Source organism: Mytilus californianus, unplaced genomic scaffold (genome assembly GCF_021869535.1).
Source record: "Mytilus californianus isolate M0D057914Y unplaced genomic scaffold, xbMytCali1.0.p SCAF_4, whole genome shotgun sequence".
Lineage (NCBI taxonomy): Eukaryota > Metazoa > Mollusca > Bivalvia > Mytilida > Mytilidae > Mytilus > Mytilus californianus.
The window spans coordinates 28,996,786-29,016,465 of record NW_026262690.1 but is presented as its reverse complement, the minus strand read 5'-3'; the positions used below and the strand labels follow the sequence as shown (position 1 = coordinate 29,016,465).

General features: G+C 32.7%; 1 protein-coding gene across 2 annotated transcripts in view; it reads left to right on the top strand.

Moving 5' to 3' along the window:
* LOC127739453 (E3 ubiquitin-protein ligase RNF13-like) overlaps nucleotides 1–14,575 on the top strand; it is a 33,506-nt gene extending 18,931 nt beyond the window's left edge. For both annotated transcript variants that reach the window (XM_052251239.1, XM_052251240.1), the window contains exons 8-11: nucleotides 5,378–5,471; nucleotides 6,317–6,397; nucleotides 7,398–7,610; nucleotides 10,028–14,575. In XM_052251239.1, coding sequence (XP_052107199.1) covers nucleotides 5,378–5,471; nucleotides 6,317–6,397; nucleotides 7,398–7,610; nucleotides 10,028–10,365 — 726 coding nt within the window. In that variant the 3' untranslated portion in view covers nucleotides 10,366–14,575. The remainder of the gene's footprint in view (nucleotides 1–5,377; nucleotides 5,472–6,316; nucleotides 6,398–7,397; nucleotides 7,611–10,027) is intronic.
* The last annotated feature ends 5,105 nt before the right edge of the window (nucleotides 14,576–19,680 follow it).

The following is a 19,680-nucleotide window of genomic DNA, read 5'->3' as shown; positions in this document are numbered from 1 at the left end:
TAGGGTTCTTTGATATGCTGAATCTAAACATGTATTTAGATTTTTGATTATGGGCCCAGTTTTCAAGTTGGTCCAAATCGGGGTCCAAAATTAAACTTTGTTTGATTTCAACAAAAATTGAATATATGGGGTTCTTTGATATGCTGAATCTAACCATGTATTTAGATTTTTGATTTTTGGGCCCCGTTATCAACTTTGTCCACATTGAGGTCAAAAGGGTCCAAAATTAAACTTTGTTTGATTTCATCAAAAATTGAATTATTGGGGTTCTTTGATATGCCGAATCTAACCGTGTATTTAGATTCTTAATTTTTGGTTCCGTTTTCAAATTGGTCTACATTAAGGTCCAAAGGGTCCAAAATTAAACTTAGTTTGATTTTAACAAAAATTGAATTCTTAGGGTTCTTTGATATGCTGAATCTAAACATGTATTTAGATTTTTGATTATGGGCCCAGTTTTCAAGTTGGTCCAAATCGGGGTCCAAAATTAAACTTTGTTTGATTTCAACAAAAATTGAATATATGGGGTTCTTTGATATGCTGAATCTAACCATGTATTTAGATTTTGGATATTGGACCATAATAGGTGAATGTCCAATTTAAAATTTTTAAGTTCTTAGACCACATTCAATCTGTGTTAGAAACCTATGCTGTGTCAAATATTTAATCACAATCCAAATCCAAAGCTGTATCAAGCTTGAATGTTGTGTCCATACTTCCCCCAACTGTTCAGGGTTCGACCTCTGCGGTCGTATCAAGCTGCCCCCTGCGGAGCATTTTATTACCTCTACTCTAGCAATGGGGCTATACTGTAATCCCATTGTCCATTTCTACAACAATTTATACCTTTACTCTAGCAGTAGGGATTTACAGTAATCCTCTTGTCTGTCCATTTCTACAACAATTCATACCTTTACTCTAGCAGTAGGGATTTACAGTAATCCTCTTGTCTGTCCATTTCTACAACAATTTATACCTTTACTCTAGCAGTTGGGCTATACAGTAATCCCGTTGTCTGTCCATTTCTCCAACAATTTATACCTTTACTCTAGCAGTAGGGATTTACAGTAATCCTCTTGTCTGTCCATTTCTACAACAATTTATACCTTTACTCTAGCAGTAGGGCTATACAGTAATCCTCTTGTCAGTCCATTTCTACAACAATTTATACCTTTACTCCAGCAGTGGGGCTATACTGTAATCCCGTTGTCTGTCCATTTCTCCAACAATTTTTACCTTTACTCTAGCAATGGGGCTATACTGTAATCCCATTGTCTGTCCATTTCTACAACAATTTATACCTTTACTCTAGCAGTAGGGCTATACTGTAATCCCGTTGTCTGTCCATTTGTACAACAATTTATACCTTTATTCTAGCAGTAGGGATTTACAGTAATCCTCTTGTCTGTCCATTTCTACAACAATTTATACCTTTACTCTAGCAGTAGGGCTATACATTAATCCTCTTGTCAGTCCATTTCTACAACAATTTTTACCTTTACTCCAGCAGTGGGGCTATACTGTAATCCCGTTGTCTGTCCATTTCTCCAACAATTTTTACCTTTACTCTAGCAATGGGGCTATACTGTAATCCCATTGTCTGTCCATTTCTACAACAATTTATACCTTTACTCTAGCAGTAGGGATTTACAGTAATCCTCTTGTCTGTCCATTTCTACAACAATTTATACCTTTACTCTAGCAGTAGGGCTATACAGTAATCCTCTTGTCAGTCCATTTCTACAACAATTTTTACCTTTACTCCAGCAGTGGGGCTATACTGTAATCCCCTTGTCTGTCCATTTCTCCAACAATTTATACCTTTACTCTAGGATTGGGATATACTGTAATCCTGTTGTCTGTCCATTTCTCCAACAATTTATACCTTTACTCTAGCAGTGGGGCTAGACTGTAATCCCGTTGTCTGTCCATTTCTCCAACAATTTATACCTTCACTCTAGCGGTGGGGCTAAACTGTAATCCCGTTGTCTGTCCGTTTCTCCAACAATTTATACCTTCACTCTAGCGGTGGGGCTATACTGTAATCCCGTTGTCTGTCCATTTCTTCAACAATTTATACCTTTACTCCAGCAGTGGGGCTATACTGTAATCCTGTTATCTGTCAATTTCTCCAACAATTTTTACCTCTACTCTAGCAATGGGGCTATACTGTAATCCCATTGTCGGTCCATTTCTACAACAATTTATACCTTTACTCTAGCAGTAGGGATTTACAGTAATCCTCTTGTCTGTCCATTTCTACAACAATTCATACCTTTACTCTAGCAGTAGGGATTTACAGTAATCCTCTTGTCTGTCCATTTCTACAACAATTTATACCTTTACTCTAGCAGTTGGGCTATACAGTAATCCCGTTGTCTGTCCATTTCTACAACAATTTATACCTTTACTCTAGCAGTAGGGCTATACAGTAAACCTCTTGTCTGTCTATTTCTTCAACAATTTATACCTTTACTCTAGCAGTAGGGCTATACAGTAATCCTCTTGTCTGTCCATTTCTACAACAATTTATTCCTTTACTATAGCAGTGGGTCTATACTGTAATCCCGTTGTCTGTCCATTTCTACAACAATTTATACCTATAGTCTAGCAATGGGGCTATACTGTAATCCCGTTGTCTGTCCATATCTGCAACAATTTATACCTTTACTCTAGCAGTAGGGCTATACAGTAATCCTCTTGTCAGTCCATTTCTACAACAATTTATACCTTTACTCCAGCAGTGGGGCTATACTGTAATCCCGTTGTCTGTCCATTTCTCCAACAATTTTTACCTTTACTCTAGCAATGGGGCTATACTGTAATCCCATTGTCTGTCCATTTCTACAACAATTTATACCTTTACTCTAGCAGTAGGGCTATACTGTAATCCCGTTGTCTGTCCATTTGTACAACAATTTATACCTTTACTTTAGCAGTAGGGATTTACAGGAATCCTCTTGTCTGTCCATTTCTACAACAATTTATACCTTTACTCTAGCAGTAGGGCTATACAGTAATCCTCTTGTCAGTCCATTTCTACAACAATTTATACCTTTACTCCAGCAGTGGGGCTATACTGTAATCCCGTTGTCTGTCCATTTCTCCAACAATTTTTACCTTTACTCTAGCAATGGGGCTATACTGTAATCCCATTGTCTGTCCATTTCTACAACAATTTATACCTCTACTCTAGCAATGGGGCTATACAGTAATCCTGTTGTCTGTCCATTTCTACAACAATTTATACCTTTACTCTAGCAGTAGGGCTATACAGTAAACCTCTTGTCTGTCTATTTCTACAACAATTTATACCTTTACTCTAGCAGTAGGGCTATACAGTAATCCTCTTGTCTGTCCATTTCTACAACAATTTATTCCTTTACTATAACAGTGGGTCTATACTGTAAACCCGTTGTCTGTCCATTTCTACAACAATTTATACCTATAGTCTAGCAATGGGGCTATACTGTAATCCCGTTGTCTGTCCATATCTGCAACAATTTATACCTTTACTCTAGCAGTAGGGCTATACAGTAATCCTCTTGTCTGTCCATTTCTCCAACAATTTATACCTTTACTCTATCAGTAGGGCTATACAGTAATCCTCTTGTCTGTCCATTTCTCCAACAATTTATTCCTTTACTATAGCAGTGGGTCTATACAGTAAACCTCTTGTCTGTCCATTTCTACAACAATTTATACCTTTACTCTAGCAATGGGTCTATACTGTAATCCTCTTGTCTGTCCATTTCTACAACAATTTATACCTTTACTCTAGCAGTAGGGATTTACAGTAATCCTCTTGTCTGTCCATTTCTACAACAATTTATACCTTTACTCTAGCAGTAGGGCTATACAGTAATCCTCTTGTCTGTCCATTTCTACAACAATTTATACCTTTACTCTAGCAATGGGTCTATACTGTAATCCCATTGTCTGTCCATTTCTCCAACAATTTATACCTTTACTCTAGCAGTAGGGCTATACAGTAATACTCTTGTCTGTCCATTTCTACAACAATTTATACCTTTACTCCAGCAGTGGGGCTATACTGTAATCCTGTTGTCTGTCCATTTCTCAATCAATTTATACCTTTACTATAGCAGTGGGTCTATACAGTAATCCTCTTGTCTGTCCATTTCTACAACAATTTATACCTTTACTCTAGCAGTAGGGCTATACAGTAATCCTCTTGTCTGTCCATTTCTACAACAATTTATACCTTTACTCTAGCAATGGGTCTATACTGTAATCCCATTGTCTGTCCATTTCTCCAACAATTTATACCTTTACTCTAGCAGTAGGGCTATACAGTAATCCACTTGTCTGTCCATTTCTACAACAATTTATACCTTTACTCTAGCAGTAGGGCTATACAGTAATCCTCTTGTCAGTCCATTTCTACAACAATTTATACCTTTACTCCAGCAGTGGGGCTATACTGTAATCCCATTGTCTGTCCATTTCTCCAACAATTTATACCTTTACTCTAGCAGTAGGGCTATACAGTAATCCACTTGTCTGTCCATTTCTACAACAATTTATACCTTTACTCTAGCAGTAGGGCTATACAGTAATCCTCTTGTCAGTCCATTTCTACAACAATTTATACCTTTACTCCAGCAGTGGGGCTATACTGTAATCCCGTTGTCTGTCCATTTCTCCAACAATTTTTACCTTTACTCCAGCAGTGGGGCTATACTGTAATCCTGTTGTCTGTCCATTTCTCAATCAATTTATACCTTTACTATAGCAGTGGGTCTATACAGTAATCCTCTTGTCTGTCCATTTCTACAACAATTTATACCTTTACTCTAGCAATGGGGCTATACTGTAATCCCATTGTCTGTCCATTTCTCCAACAATTTATACCTTTACTCTAGCAGTAGGGCTATACAGTTATCCTCTTGTCTGTCCATTTCTCCAACAATTTATACCTTCGCTGTAGCAGTAGGCCTTTACTGTAACCCCCTTGTCTGTCCATTTCTCCAACAAATATTTTTGTCACACTTTTCATATTTGGACAGGAGTTTGACAGTGATAAGTTGTATGGTGCTTCTGCTTTTCTGATTTGTCAGAAACATACATCCTGGTTTCCCATACATTGAATTTCCAATATGTTATAGAATAGAATAAATTCATATGCAACATAACACTGAATACTTGTAAAATGTGTAAGTACAGTTGAGGTTTGTTTTCCTGTATTCCAATACCTTGATTTGTAAAAGATACACAACACACATACATTGCTGCATTAACACATGTATGATTGTAAATAATTACATTTTTTTAAATGAATCTAATGGTGTCAAATGATTAGAGAAATGAAGTAAGAGTTATACATTTGATATAGATAATTGTATTGTATTTTCAGCTTGTTAGATTTTGTCGTGATCTACACAAGAAGAGGAAGTCCAGGCTCTCAACTAAACATCTGAAAAAGATTCCCATCAAAAAGTTTAAAAAAGGTATTTTGTTATCTATCTATATATTAGATTGTACCAGTTTTATCTTCAGTTACACCAATCCCTCTTGCCCTTTATATTTACCATGGTGCTATCAGAATAGATTTTATACTGTAAATTCAGAAATTATTGCGTGCATTTATTATTGCGATTTTGTCATTTTAGACTAAAATGTGATTTTAATTTCAAAATGCGAGTTTAAATTATTGCGATTATAACCCTGTTGCATTTTCGCAATAATAAAAACATCGCAATAATTTCTGAATTTACAGTATTAGAATGTACAACTGTAATATAAATGTGCTATAATTTCAGGGAAGCAGGGCTATTTTCAAATGCAGTGGTACTATTCAAAAATAATTTGTTGAAATCTTGCTAAAATAGATAATTGTGAAAGGAAGGTTGTTGAAATGGTCAGAAATATTTAAAGGGGCCTTAGTCAGGAAACAAGTTTGGAGAGGTCAAATGAAAATATATGACCTATTGATCTCATTATTTAATTCAGATGCCATATGACGGAAATACTAAATTAACCCCTTGCAGGAGTTACTATCCTTAAATAGAAATTATATGTAGCATTTCTGATTTTTTTTTAAAAGGCTGGAGGCTTGGACAGTCTTGAGATACGGACAAATCTAGTTTTTACAAATGAAGTATTAATTACTTTTTTATTCTGACTTTTGTTATTTAAATGTGTCTAGTCATAAATGAATTAACTACCAGTAATACAAAATCAATGAAGTTTAGGCACTATTTTTACTGTGTAAACAAACAACTAATCAATTAACAGTGAAGGTTAAAGAAAATTGTTAACAAATATTAAAACAAATATATTTTATCTTTTCCAGGTGATGTGTATGATGTATGTGCAATTTGTTTGGATGATTATGAAGAGGGAGAAAAATTACGGGTCCTGCCATGTGCTCATGGTTAGTATTATTATCAACATAGAATTTTTGTCAGCTGACCATGTTTAAAGTCTATTGTATAGCAACCAATTATGACATAGAAGGTGATAGAATGTAATCAAATTTAAGTGGAATAAGAACTTGTTTACAACCACATATTTTTAGTGATTGGTATATACTAAAACAACAAAACATTGTCATGGGGATTAGTAAAGATTCATGTTATGTTTATTTCAATTTCAAATCTTTGTTTATACTTTATATTGGTGCTTTAATATCTTATATATCTCTAACAGGAAAAATTCTGAAAATGTATAATGGTTATTTTTGTTTATGGCTTAGATGATGATGAAGGATTGGTATTTTATGTCCAGAGGTAATTATTACATGCTTATCAGGAGGAGCACATGTTAAATTGTGATTTAAATCCTGCTTTGTATTTAACTGACACACTGAGCAGAATTTTTAACATGCTAGTTCACAAAGTGTCTGCAGGAAGACATGTCAACCTACTTAGACACATTATTCTGACTCCAAGCCAACAAGTCTTTGCTCTAACTCCTTAATGCAGTTTGCACAGCAGAGAAGCAGCAAGTAGTAATTTTGCAGTCTTAAGTTTGAACCTCTGGGGATTGAACCCACAACATCCTGCACTTTAGGCCAGTATGCTACCTTGAGACCACCAAGGTGTTTTATGGGTAATGATAGATAAAAATATTGTGTATACATCAATGAAACACATCAACATAAATAAATAAAAGACATTCAGAGGGCAACATAGTCCCAACAAAACTATTTATGGGGTTTATTAGTTCTGACAAAAGTAAAAGGTGGATAGTCTAGTCTATACAAGTTAACAAAAAATTGTTCCTGCTTGCTAAAAAAAAAAGACCGCTAAATGTTTGTATGTCCTTATTGCATTGCTCTTTGTCATAAAAAGATAATAGTTTTAGTATATTCAGAGATATCAGAATTTATAGTTTTATCACCAATAGAATAAGAAATTTGTTGTTTATTTTAGTGTACCACATTAAGTGTATAGATCCTTGGCTAACTAAGAGAAAAAAGACATGTCCTGTATGTAAACGTAAAGTTATACCGGGGAGTAATCCCGACTCAGATTCATCAGATGAGGACACAGAGAACGAGTCATCAAATGAACGCACTCCATTATTGATAAGCAACAATAATCAAGTAATGACTACACCAAGAAGATCTACTTTTGATAATTCTGGTATGTTATACAAAAATGGCACTATTTGACAGGTCACTTGTTTTTTTTTAAATTATAGCATTTATAACGCAGTGAATGATAGGTAAAGTATGAAACTACCTTTTTATGTGAAGTCTAAAAATTGTAGCAATTAAAAATCCATTTATGACTTTTTTTATGCACATCTTACATTGCTAACATATGCTTAATTAATGATAAAATGACCATCAGCATATGGTCACTTTTTATTAGGGTTGAGTGACTTAGAGCTTGTAGAGTAAGTATGAAATATTGGTCTATTCTCAGAAAGCTATTGTAATTTTTCAAATGTAATAATATTTAAAAACTACAGTCTTTTTGTTGGTACAAAACTGTTGAACTACATTTAATCAGTTAGGATAACATTTCACCTCCATGGTTTGCATTTCAGTAGAAAAATCTTCATCAATAATAGTGTACCTTTTAGTTGTTGTTGTAGTGTATCATTTGGTCTGCAACATTTCACCTCATAGAAAATTATGGTTATAAACCAGTGATAGTATTTCTCTTAAAGCAAACAATGTGCTGTAACAGTAGGACTTTTTAGGCCCCCGCCGTAGCGGAGGGGGCATTAAGTTTTACCCTTGTCCGTCTGTACGTATGTACGTCCCAAAATTGGTTTCCGTTCTCTAACTTCAGTTTGCCTAAACTAAATGTTATGAAACTTATACACAATGCTTATTACCACAAAATACAGATCAAGTTTGAATTTTGGTGGCATCACTTTAACCGTTCTAGAGTTATGCCCCTTTATTAATTGAAAAATTCCAAAATTTTTAGTTTCCGTTCTCTAACTAAAGTTTGCCCCTACCAAATGTTATGAAAATTATACACAATGCTTATTACGACAAAACACAGATCAAGTTTGAATTTTGTCGGGTCACTTTAACCATTCTCGAGTTATGCCCCTTTATAAATGGCAAAAAAAAATGCAAAATGTTTAGTTTCTGTTCTCTAACTTAAGTTGCCTCAACCAAATGTAATGAAACTTATACACAATGCTCATTACCACAAAACACTGATCAAGTTGAATTTTGGTGGCGTCACTTTAACCATTATCGAGTTAGGCCCCTTTATAAATCGAAAAATTGCAAAATTTTTAGTTTCCGTTCTGTAACTTAAGTTTGCCACAACAAAACATTATGAAACCTATACACAATACTTATTACCACAAAACTCCGATCTAGCACAAATTTGAGTAGCGACACTTTTATTGTTTTTGAGTTATGTCCCTTTATAATGTTGTACGCAAGCGGGGGCATCATCTGTGTCCATAGGGACACATTTTCCATTTATTTACATTTGTACAATGCTGTTTCCAATATTAATTATACCCCTGCTTGTTCTCTGACAAAAGTGATTCCCATTCTTAGATACTAAGTAACATATGGTCATGTTGATTTGTATAGAAATGGAATGTATATGTTCTCTGACAAAAGTGATTCCCATTCTTAGATACTAAGTAACATATGGTCATGTTGATTTGTATAGAAATGGAATGTATATGTTCTCTGACATAAGTAAGTCCCATTCTTAGATACTAAGTAACATATGGTCATGTTGATTTGTATAGAAATGGAATGTATATGTTCTCTGACATAAGTGATTCCCATTCTTAGATACTAAGTAACATATGGTCATGTTGATTTGTATAGAAATGGAATGTATATGTTCTCTGACAAAAGTAAGTCCCATTCTCAGATACTAAGTAACATATGGTCATGTTGATTTGTATAGAAATGGAATGTATATGTTCTCTGACAAAAGTAAGTCCCATTCTTAGATACTAAGTAACATATGGTCATGTTGATTTGTATAGAAATGGAATGTATATGTTCTCTGACAAAAGTAAGTCCCATTCTTAGATACTAAGTAACATATGGTCATGTTGATTTGTATTGAAATGGAATGTATATGTTTCCTTCTACAATAGGTTACCATGTTCTTTGTGTCATACTTAATTGAATTGTTTCATATTTTTCATGTTGGGGTCTTTTACAGCCGACCATACAGTATGGGTTTTTCTCATTGTTGAAGGCCGTACGGTTGCCTATAATTGCTTACATCCACTTCATTTGAACTTTGGTGGATAGTTGTCTCATTGGCAATCATACCACATCTCCTTATTTTTATACTTTGAACAGGTCTTAGTTTTAATTGTAGATTCTATTTAAGCAGCAACCTTATCCCGTTTTGTTCCACCAGTTGGAGTCTGTCCAGTTTTACTTTATCTATATATCGTTTACTTCTTACTTGAAGGACAGGTGATGTGTTAGTTTGACATAGTAGATGCTGATCAAGTTGATGTAAAACATTGTTGTTATATGAACAATTTCAAAAAATAAAATAAATCCAAATATAATTTTCTGTCATGCCAAGTAACATGTTTTTTGCTAAAGGGTTACCTGAAGCTGTAAGACAAGAAGTGACTACCGTTCATGTACGTACTCACAGAATAGAGGATTCTGATTCGGACTCGGATGATAATTCACTTTACCATACAGTTGGAGAAAGCCCAGAGGAACATTCTAGACCAAATACTGGAGCCATTAATATCACCTATGAAAGTTCAAGTGAGGAATCTGATGAAGAGAGTGACGAGGAAGATCATGATCAAGAAGAACATGCTGAAAGGGGTTCTAATGGGGAACATAGTGCTGAGGGTGCTAATGGAAACGCTGTTGTTGTTGTCATCAACAATGAAAAATCAGATAAAACTGTGAACCATGTTGTTTGAATATGATATTTAGAAGTGGTTTTGTTTTATTTCATTTTATTCCAATTTTGATGTGATACTCCATGTTAAAATGTTAGAAATATTTTGTATAATTTATTTATTTATTAATGTATATTAAATTTATGTTTATGCATCATATAGATCACTTGCTACTATTTTGTGCTATTATTTAAGCAAGTTCATTTATTCTTTTAATCTGTCAAATAAATTCAATACTGGTAATTAATAAAGTTAAAATTTGGTCCTCAGTTAGCATTTTCCTAGCATATATTTTTTGTTAGAGATATTGCTCTTATTCTTATTTTGTAAAGAATTGTGAAATTAATTTTCTGAATCGGATGAAAAGTCTTGGACCATTTTAATAGATCTAGTTTATATAAAGCTATTGTTGTCTTGATACAATACAAACATGCTCATATCTTATGGATTTTAGAACAGAAACTTTGTAGGATTACAACCTCTTTACAGATAAATAATTAAGCTTGTAGAGGCACTTGTTTTTATTGTTATGGCTCTAGTTCATGTTTGTTATTAATTTTTTTACTTTAAGAAGATATGATAATCCTTATGAATTTTTTGTAAGAGTTGATCCCTTTTCAATTTTAGTCATTATTTATCCTTTCGCAGAACTATATTTCATAGTGATTCTTCATATTGGAGTTACTAGGTTTGATTGAAAAGGCAAATGCTCTTTAAACAGAACTAGTTCTAATATGTTATGATGTCATAGTAAGAGATCAGCCTCTATTTTGTAAATAGTCAAGATCAAAGTTCATGTGACCAAAAAGTATGGTTATTCTAATGATGTCACAGCTAATAGCCATATTCTATTATTTGACGAAAGCTCACAAGAAATAATGATATATATGCAGCAGTGATAAATATTTTGTAGATAAAATTTTCATTTTCAAAAATGTTTTAACTTTAATTACAATAGTTGTATATATGTAATATATGATATAATCCATACCTTTATAACCATGATAAATAGTTCTACAGTTTTATGTTACATTTCCTGCAGTTGTTAATGACTAATATGTAAGAATTAAAGTTTTTTGTAATAGTGTGATATTTTGATATGTGTATTTATCTTTGGTAGTTGTTTCACTGATTAGGACTTGTAATGACTGTTGTGCATACCTGCCAACCTCTGAAACCTTAGATCTCCCCCTCAGCTATGACAGGGAGACTCCCTCTCAAAACGGGAGGGTTGGCAGGTATGGTTGTAGTTTTTGTTACATTGATTGTTGGGACAGGGCATTATAGTTACATTTGTGATTTGATAATAAGCTTATATTCATCATCATATACTATGCTATTTACTAATAGTTCTGTCAATGACAATAATCATTATAACAAATACTCAAAATGAGAAAAACACCAATATTTTATTGGCTCCATTAATATTAGAATTAAAAGTTGTTATCAATCCTAAAGATAACTTATATATTATTTTGGGTTAGAAATAAGGTTTACATGCAGTTTTCCTACCATTTTCATGCAGAAGCAGGAAAAATTTAGAGGTTTGAAAAAATAAGAACAGGTATCATAAATTAAATGAATACAACTTGATTCAAAACCTAATTCAGTCGGGATTTTGTCTATTGGATTTACTTATCTCTTGGTCAAGTCAATAATCTGCATGTGAAAAGTTGTCATTAGGATGAAGAAACATACAGACCTATTAAAAAATTAGGAAAAAAAACACAATGTGTGTTTATGGTTACCCGACTGACACATTTTTCATTACATTGAACCTTTGTCTCAATATGAAAATGAATGTCAGTTATCTTTCTGGGCACAAAACAATATGGTTTTGCACAGAATTAGAAATATTGGGTGAAACAATAAATCATATTGATATAAAGTTACAACAAACAGTCAAGATTACATATTATGATCTTGTGATAACTTTTCCTTGAAAAGAATAAAATGAAAAATAAGGAAAATTGAAATGTAGATTCCATAAGACCGATTTGTATTTATATTTTTTTACTTAATTGCCCTGCCATACAACTTAGATATTGTTTTCTTTGATTTAGATAATTGGACTATTTAATGTTTGAATACATTAGAAAATGATTAAATTCATTTATTTAAAGTGTCATAATCTAGGAAAATTCATTTTTGTACAATTTTCAGTCTAACAAAAATCTTTATTATGAAAACTAATTTATTTGGAATTGAAACTTATTTGATATTTTGAATATGTTCATGCTGTGCAGTTTTATAATTTTGCTTAAGCGGTAAATAATGCTTTGATTATACCTTTTTTACTGTAATCGATTACTAGTGTTATTCTCAGAACTTCTATAAAACAATTTTATACATTCTAGTCCTTAAATTAAATTTGTAAATAAAATATTATGATTACTGTTAAATTATTTTATTTTGTGGTTATCAATATTTGTGAGCAAAAATGCATTTTTCTAATTGTGTCTTAGGTATTTGCTTTAAAATGAAAAAAAAAAAAAAACCCCAACTATTTTTTTTTAATTTTGGTGCTTTCTAAGTCTCTGGATTTACCTACATTAGGAATGCTCAAACAAAACAAAAAATTGAAGGCCAAGGATGTATAACTACTTGAATATTTGATGAGCAATATGACCAAAATGACCCCAATAGAATAGCCAAATTCTTCTAAGGTCAAGTTTTCCTAAGGCAGTTGGAACACTTTTTTAGTCCCCTACCGACGAAGTCGAAGGGGACTTTAGGTTTACACTCTGTCTGTCTGTCTGTCTGTCCATCCATCCGTCTGTCCATCCATCAGTCAGGCAAATCAACTTTCCACACTTTTTTTCTTCGTTCTTGAAGATATTGATTTGATATTTAGTATATAGTTTTGCCATGACAAGTTATAGATCAAGTTCGAATTTTGTTCCGGTCTGATGATTTAGTCCAAAGTTATGGACCATAACTCTGGACCATATCTAATGTTAGAGTACTATGTTAAACCATATTTCTGTACAAAGGGAGATAACTCATTTTTTAAAAGACATTCTTTGGTAAATTATTTGAAGAATTTTTTGGCAGGTTTGTTTGTTATTTTGTATAAACTAATTTTCTGAATGCTTTATATATATAAAAAAAATAATAAAGGGAAATCCTTTAATTAGATAATAATCTATTTTTATTAATGTATATATTACATTACATTGTGTAGATAAAAATTGTTGACATTTTATAGATAAGTTACAAATCTATATTAGTTTGTGACAAATAAAAGAATAAATATTTGGAACTATTAATTATATTTGATTATAATTTGAAAATAGATATACACTGTATTACATCATATCTAATTTTAGTGAACTTTTAATCATATCTAATGTTAAAGTGTTTTCCACACTTTTTTTCATCATGCTTGAAGATATTGATTGATAATTGGTATATAGTTTTATCATGACAAGTTATACAGATCAAGTTCGAAATTTTGTTTCGGTCTGATAATTTTGTGCAGAGTTATGGTCCTTGGACTTGAAAAATTCACTCATTTAATCAGTTTTCCACACTGTTTTTAGTCATGCTTGAAGATATTGACTTGATATTTTCTTTTTGTTTACACCATGACAAGTTCTATAACTGTTATAGAACAAGTTAGCTTTTTGTTCCAGTATAATGAATTTTTACCCGGTAGGGGACTATGTATTGCCATGCAATACTCTCAGAATGCTTGTTCTTAATAATTTCTAAATTTATCAATGAAGAATTTATGAAACGTATGCTATAAATCATGTCAATCTCAAAGCACTGACTACTGAGCTGATGAATATATATTAAAGGCTTCAAACTTCCTGCATTTCAGTGCTAAGTGTTTTATATAGTAAACTGAAAAAGTTGTAAAGGATGAACTATCTTAGTTAATGAAGTGATAAGTGATTGTATATATATTTAATAGTTGTATCAAAGTCAAATTACTCTTTAATCTCACATTTTTTTGGTTTTTTTTTTATTATTGAACCTTATAAGAGAACCATTAACTAATCTCTTCTACTGTTAGCATCAAGCCTGTGGATATACAATACTAAAATCTATCCAAGATTTAATTCAAGGAAGTTCTTGATGAGGAATTGTTTATAAACAAATATAAATGTATGTATTTGGTCATTGTAATATTTCAGGAATTCTGTTTAACTGAAAAAGTGTCTTAAAATAATCCTATTTATACCAGATTACTGTTAATGATTTATGCAATAAAGATAAAAAAATATATATTACATTAATCTGATACATGGACAGTCATAAAATGTCAAGAGATGCAGACATATTTCCATATGAATGATCTGTCTTAGGCTGGTGTTTTCTGAATACAGGGAACATTCAGAACACATTGTTATTACATTTTGTCTGCCTATCTGACCCCTCTGTATTCAGTCTAGGAATTTTTATTCATTGAAGTTGCGTAGGGTATAATGTTTTTGACCTGTCCGTACATCTGTCAGTGCTGTTCTTGTCATCACAACTTCTCTGAAACTAGACAACAGAATTTCATGAAACTTTGTAGATAATTAGGACATACTATGTTGATGTGCATATCGACAGGAAATTATGATTCAATTTTTTTCTAGGAGTAATGCCCCTTTGAACTTAGAATTTTGGCCTAAATATACTACTGCAACAGTTTGTCATTGCAACTCCTCTAAAACAACACCACGGAATTTCATGCCACTTTTAAGATAATAAGGAAATACTATGTAGATGTGCATATCGACAGGAAATTGTTATTGTCTCCCGCAAAACCCTTTGCGGGGGACATGGAAATACAGGATGTCCGTCCCGTCTTGTTAGCGCTCTCAGGTGTACAGTTCTTGCCAGATTTTTATGAAATTTATGAAAATCAGTGCCGATCAATTATTTTTTAAAGAGTTATGCCCGTTGGAAACATTAATTATATGGAAAATGGCCTTATGAGCGCTCTTATGTGTACAATTCTTGTCAGATTTTTATGAAATTATATTATAGGTTTATATAATCAATGTTTTTGATGAGTTCGAAAATCAGTGCCGATCAATTATTTTTAAAAGAGTTATGTCCCTTGGAAATATTGATTATATGGAAAATTGCATTGTTAGCACTCTCATGTGTACAATTCTTGCCAGATTTTTATGAAATTAATAATATAGGTTTATATCATCAATTTCTCAGACAAATTTGAAAATTGGTGCCGATCAATTATTTTTAAAAGAGTTATGTCCCTTGGAAATATTAATTATATGAAAATTGCATTGTTAGCGTTCTCAAATGTACAATTCTTGCCAGAATTTTATGAAACTTATATCATAACATGTTCTTGTCCTGAATATGCATATCAATTTGCCGCTGGACATTAAGCAGCCATCCATCATCATCATCATAGGTTTATATCAGCAATGTCTTTGACACTTTCTAAAAATAAGTGATGATCAAATATTTTTAATGAGTTATGCCCTTGGAAAAATTAATTATAACTGAAATCGCATTGCATTTGCTCTGAAGCCTTCATTTCTCTAAGATATTTATAATTGTTTTAAAGAACAAAAAAAAAGGACTTTTTTTAGTCTTCTTGGATAGATAAATTTTTTGCAATGCAGGGGACATTGGAACCCTGTTCTTTTATTCAATTTGTTTTCTAGAAGTGATGCCCTTTTAAACTTAAAATTTTGGCCTAAACATACAGCTGCAACAGTTAGTCATCACAATTTCTTTGAAACCAGACAACAGAATTTCATGAAACTTTGTAGGTAATGAGGACATAATATGTAGATGTTCATATCCACAAGAAATTTTTATCAGTTGACTTCTTTTGGAGTTATGAGTCTTTGAACTTAGGAATCTGGTGAGATTTTGTTTGCCCAGTGACAATGTGGGGGCATGGGGTATGTGAGCATAATCACAAAGGGTCTTTAATTTGATAGGTTTTAAGTAAATATATGAGTATATGCCCTGAGATTGCCCTCTACAGTATCTTTCACCACACATCAATGGAAAACTGAAATATGATATAAATTATCATACAGGTCTTCCAATCATTCTGTTAATGATTTCGATCACTCTGATTGAAGGAAGTACTTTAGAAGACATACACCTTATCTTCGAAATTTTGAGAGCGGAAAGGGATGATTTTTAAAAATGAGAAAAAAACTGGTATTTTTTTAGTGAAATAATAATGAAAATGGCTGCAATTTCATACTATTGATGTTCTAAGTTTCAATCCTTATGTTGTCTTGTTTTATTAGACTCAATATTTTCAATTGCCCTCTTGATATTCTCTCACTCTCTTGATCTTTATCTTGAACTTGGTTTGAAAATGAAATCAGAAAAATCGCCAACTAGCTACAAAAAATTTAAGAGTGGTCATTCAATCTCAGATGGTGAAAAGAACAAATGTTACACATTTATAAAGTAAAAAAATAAATACATTATATCGAGTGCGTTGAAAGTGCTTTTCTGGATTTACCTTAATCAGGTATGCTCAAACTCACACTTGACACACAGTTTATATCACTTTCTATACTTACCTGCATCAACTTAATGCAAGAAACATAATTTGTAATTTACAAGGGTGGAGGGTAGTCCTCAACAAGTTTATAGAAAGAACTTGTCTAGCAATCCAAGCTCTTAATTTCTTATAACATCTAACCATGTCCAAATGGTCTTCTTAATAAAATAAGCATCTCATGTAGGTACATCTTTCAAATAAAAGAATGTGAAAGTGTTTTCTGATGCCCAATGAGCAATTTTCATGATTTTAGATACTGATACTCCATTTAACAGAGCAAATGATGTAACCATTCTATTTGTATCATGAATCTTGCTGTTTAAAGCTTAAAGTACTTATTGAGTCAGCTTTAAAACTAAACCACCTTTTGATAAGTAAAAAACTTGGAATCAATATTTTTGCCTTGAGCATCACTGCAGATACTTTAATTGTCATATATATGCAGAGCTGGTGCAGTAAAATTGAAACTGTCAAGGTTTTTGGGGTTAAGATTGCATTCATGTAATCAACTCACTTATGGGACTGGCTTGATATTTATTAATTTTCCAGATTTTATCCCTACTTTTGAAGTTTTTTTACCAATCTATCAAGGACCATAACTTCTGAACTGCAAAAGTGAAAATCATCAATATTGTACTTAACCTCCATTTTGTCATCAGTAACAACATATTCAGATTTGGAAAAGCATCTTTTGGATAGTTCATAAGTAATTGTACAGAAACAACAAAAAAGCCAGTTTACAACATATTAACAACCCCTGTAAGATAAAAGTGAAAATGGACACGTGGTTTTACCTCGTCAAGTAATAGGATAAACCTATCAAAGATTGACAAAAGCACATCAAACACATCATGCAGTGTAAAATCATCATATTTTGGAACATCATTTAATGCTAAAGCCTTATCAAAAATGTAAAAATTCACATACTTACATTGATGTTAAAACCACATCGAATATCTATATAATTATTAGGGCCCCGCCTAGTGGCGGGTCGCTTTATAGTGATCAGTCTGTCCGTCCGTCCTTAACAAATTGTGTCCGCTCTATATCTAGAGAATCCGTACTAATTTCATACTTTATACTTGACATGTATATTAACCAACACCAGAGGGTGTGTCATAATGTTTGTACAACTTCCTAGGTCAAAGTTCAAGTTGACAACCCCATGTCCTATGGTAAAGATGTGGGCCCACAGAGATGGCTCCCATCTCAATGATGTCTAGTATCTAAATGTTATCTTTCAATTGTACATATATTATTTTGATTTTTAGTCCCCTACCGACGAAGTCGAAGGGGACTAGGTTTGCACTCCGTCTGTCTGTCTGTCTGTCTGTCCATCTGTCAGTCCGGCAAATCAGTTTTCCACACTTTTTATACGACCGCAAAAAATTAAAAATTTTATGGTAGTATATTGGTATCACGTTGTCAGCGTCGTCTGAAGACAGATGGTTTCTGGATAATAACTTTAGTAGAAATCAATAAAATTTTAACACAAAGTCTATAACCAGAAAAGGAAGGTTGGGATTGATTTTGGGGGTTATGGTCCCAACTGTTTAGGAATTAGGGGCCAAAAAAGGGGCCCAAATAAGCATTTTTGTAGTTTCCAGACAATAACTTGTGTTAAAGTGTATGAATCTCTCTGAAATTATACCACAAGTTTCCATACAACAAAGGGATGGTTAGGAATGACTATGGGGGGTTATGGCTCAAACCAAGTTTTTTCTGGTTAAAGGACAATTAAGACAATTTAAAGCAGTCTAAGGGAGGTAATCCAATCCCAATTTAAAACAACAATGTTTGATTACCTCCCTTACACTGCTTGTAAATTATGTATTAAGAAATGATGATTGTCTTGAGGTGATTAGCTGTCAATTTATTTTTAAAAGTTACTATTAATTAATATTAATTTTTTCCATGACTATGTATGTCATTTTATATTTTAAGATTTGTAATTATGGTTGCAAATTTTATTAAAATTTGAATTGAGATTATGACTATATCTTGAGGGAATGATTTTTTTTTTGGAATAAGGGAAAGGGGGAGGTGAAAAAAAATGGGGTGGGGTTAATAAGAATTTGGGGGGGGGACTATTTTTTCTCATTTCAGATTTCCGAAATTAAAAAGAAAATTTCTTCAAATATTTTTTTGGGGGGTTAATATTCAACAGGATAGTGTATTGCACAAAAGCAAAAAAATGGGGTCAATTTTATTCAGGGGGGAGGGGGTCAATTTGCAACAGCATAGTGTATTGCACAAAAGCAAAAAATTTAATATAAATTCAAATCATATAACCAATTTTTAAGTTCTTTGACTACAGTTATTCTGTGGCAGAAACCTATTATGTGTCAAATATTTAATTACAATCCAAATTCAAACCTGTATCAAGCGTGAATATTGTGTCCATTTTGGCCCCAACTTTTCAGGGTTGGACATCTGCGGTCGTATCCAGCTGCGCTCAGCGAAGCGATTTATTGAAAAGAGCTATAGCCCTTTGGAAAATAAATTATTATGTGCTTGAAGATATTGATTTGATATTTGGTATATTGTTTTATTATGACAAGTTACAGATCAAGTTCGAATTTTGTTCCGGTCTGATGATTTTGTACAGAGTTATGGTCTTTGGACTTAGAAAATTCACTCAAATAATCAGTTTTCCACACTTTTTTTCATGCTTAAAGATATTGATTTGATAATTGGTATATAGTTTTATCATGACAGTTACAGACCGAGTTCGAATTTTGTTCCGGTCTGATGATTTTGTGCAGAGTTATGGTCCTTGGACTTAGAAAATTCACTTAAATAATCAGTTTTCCACACTTTTTGTCATCATGCTTGAA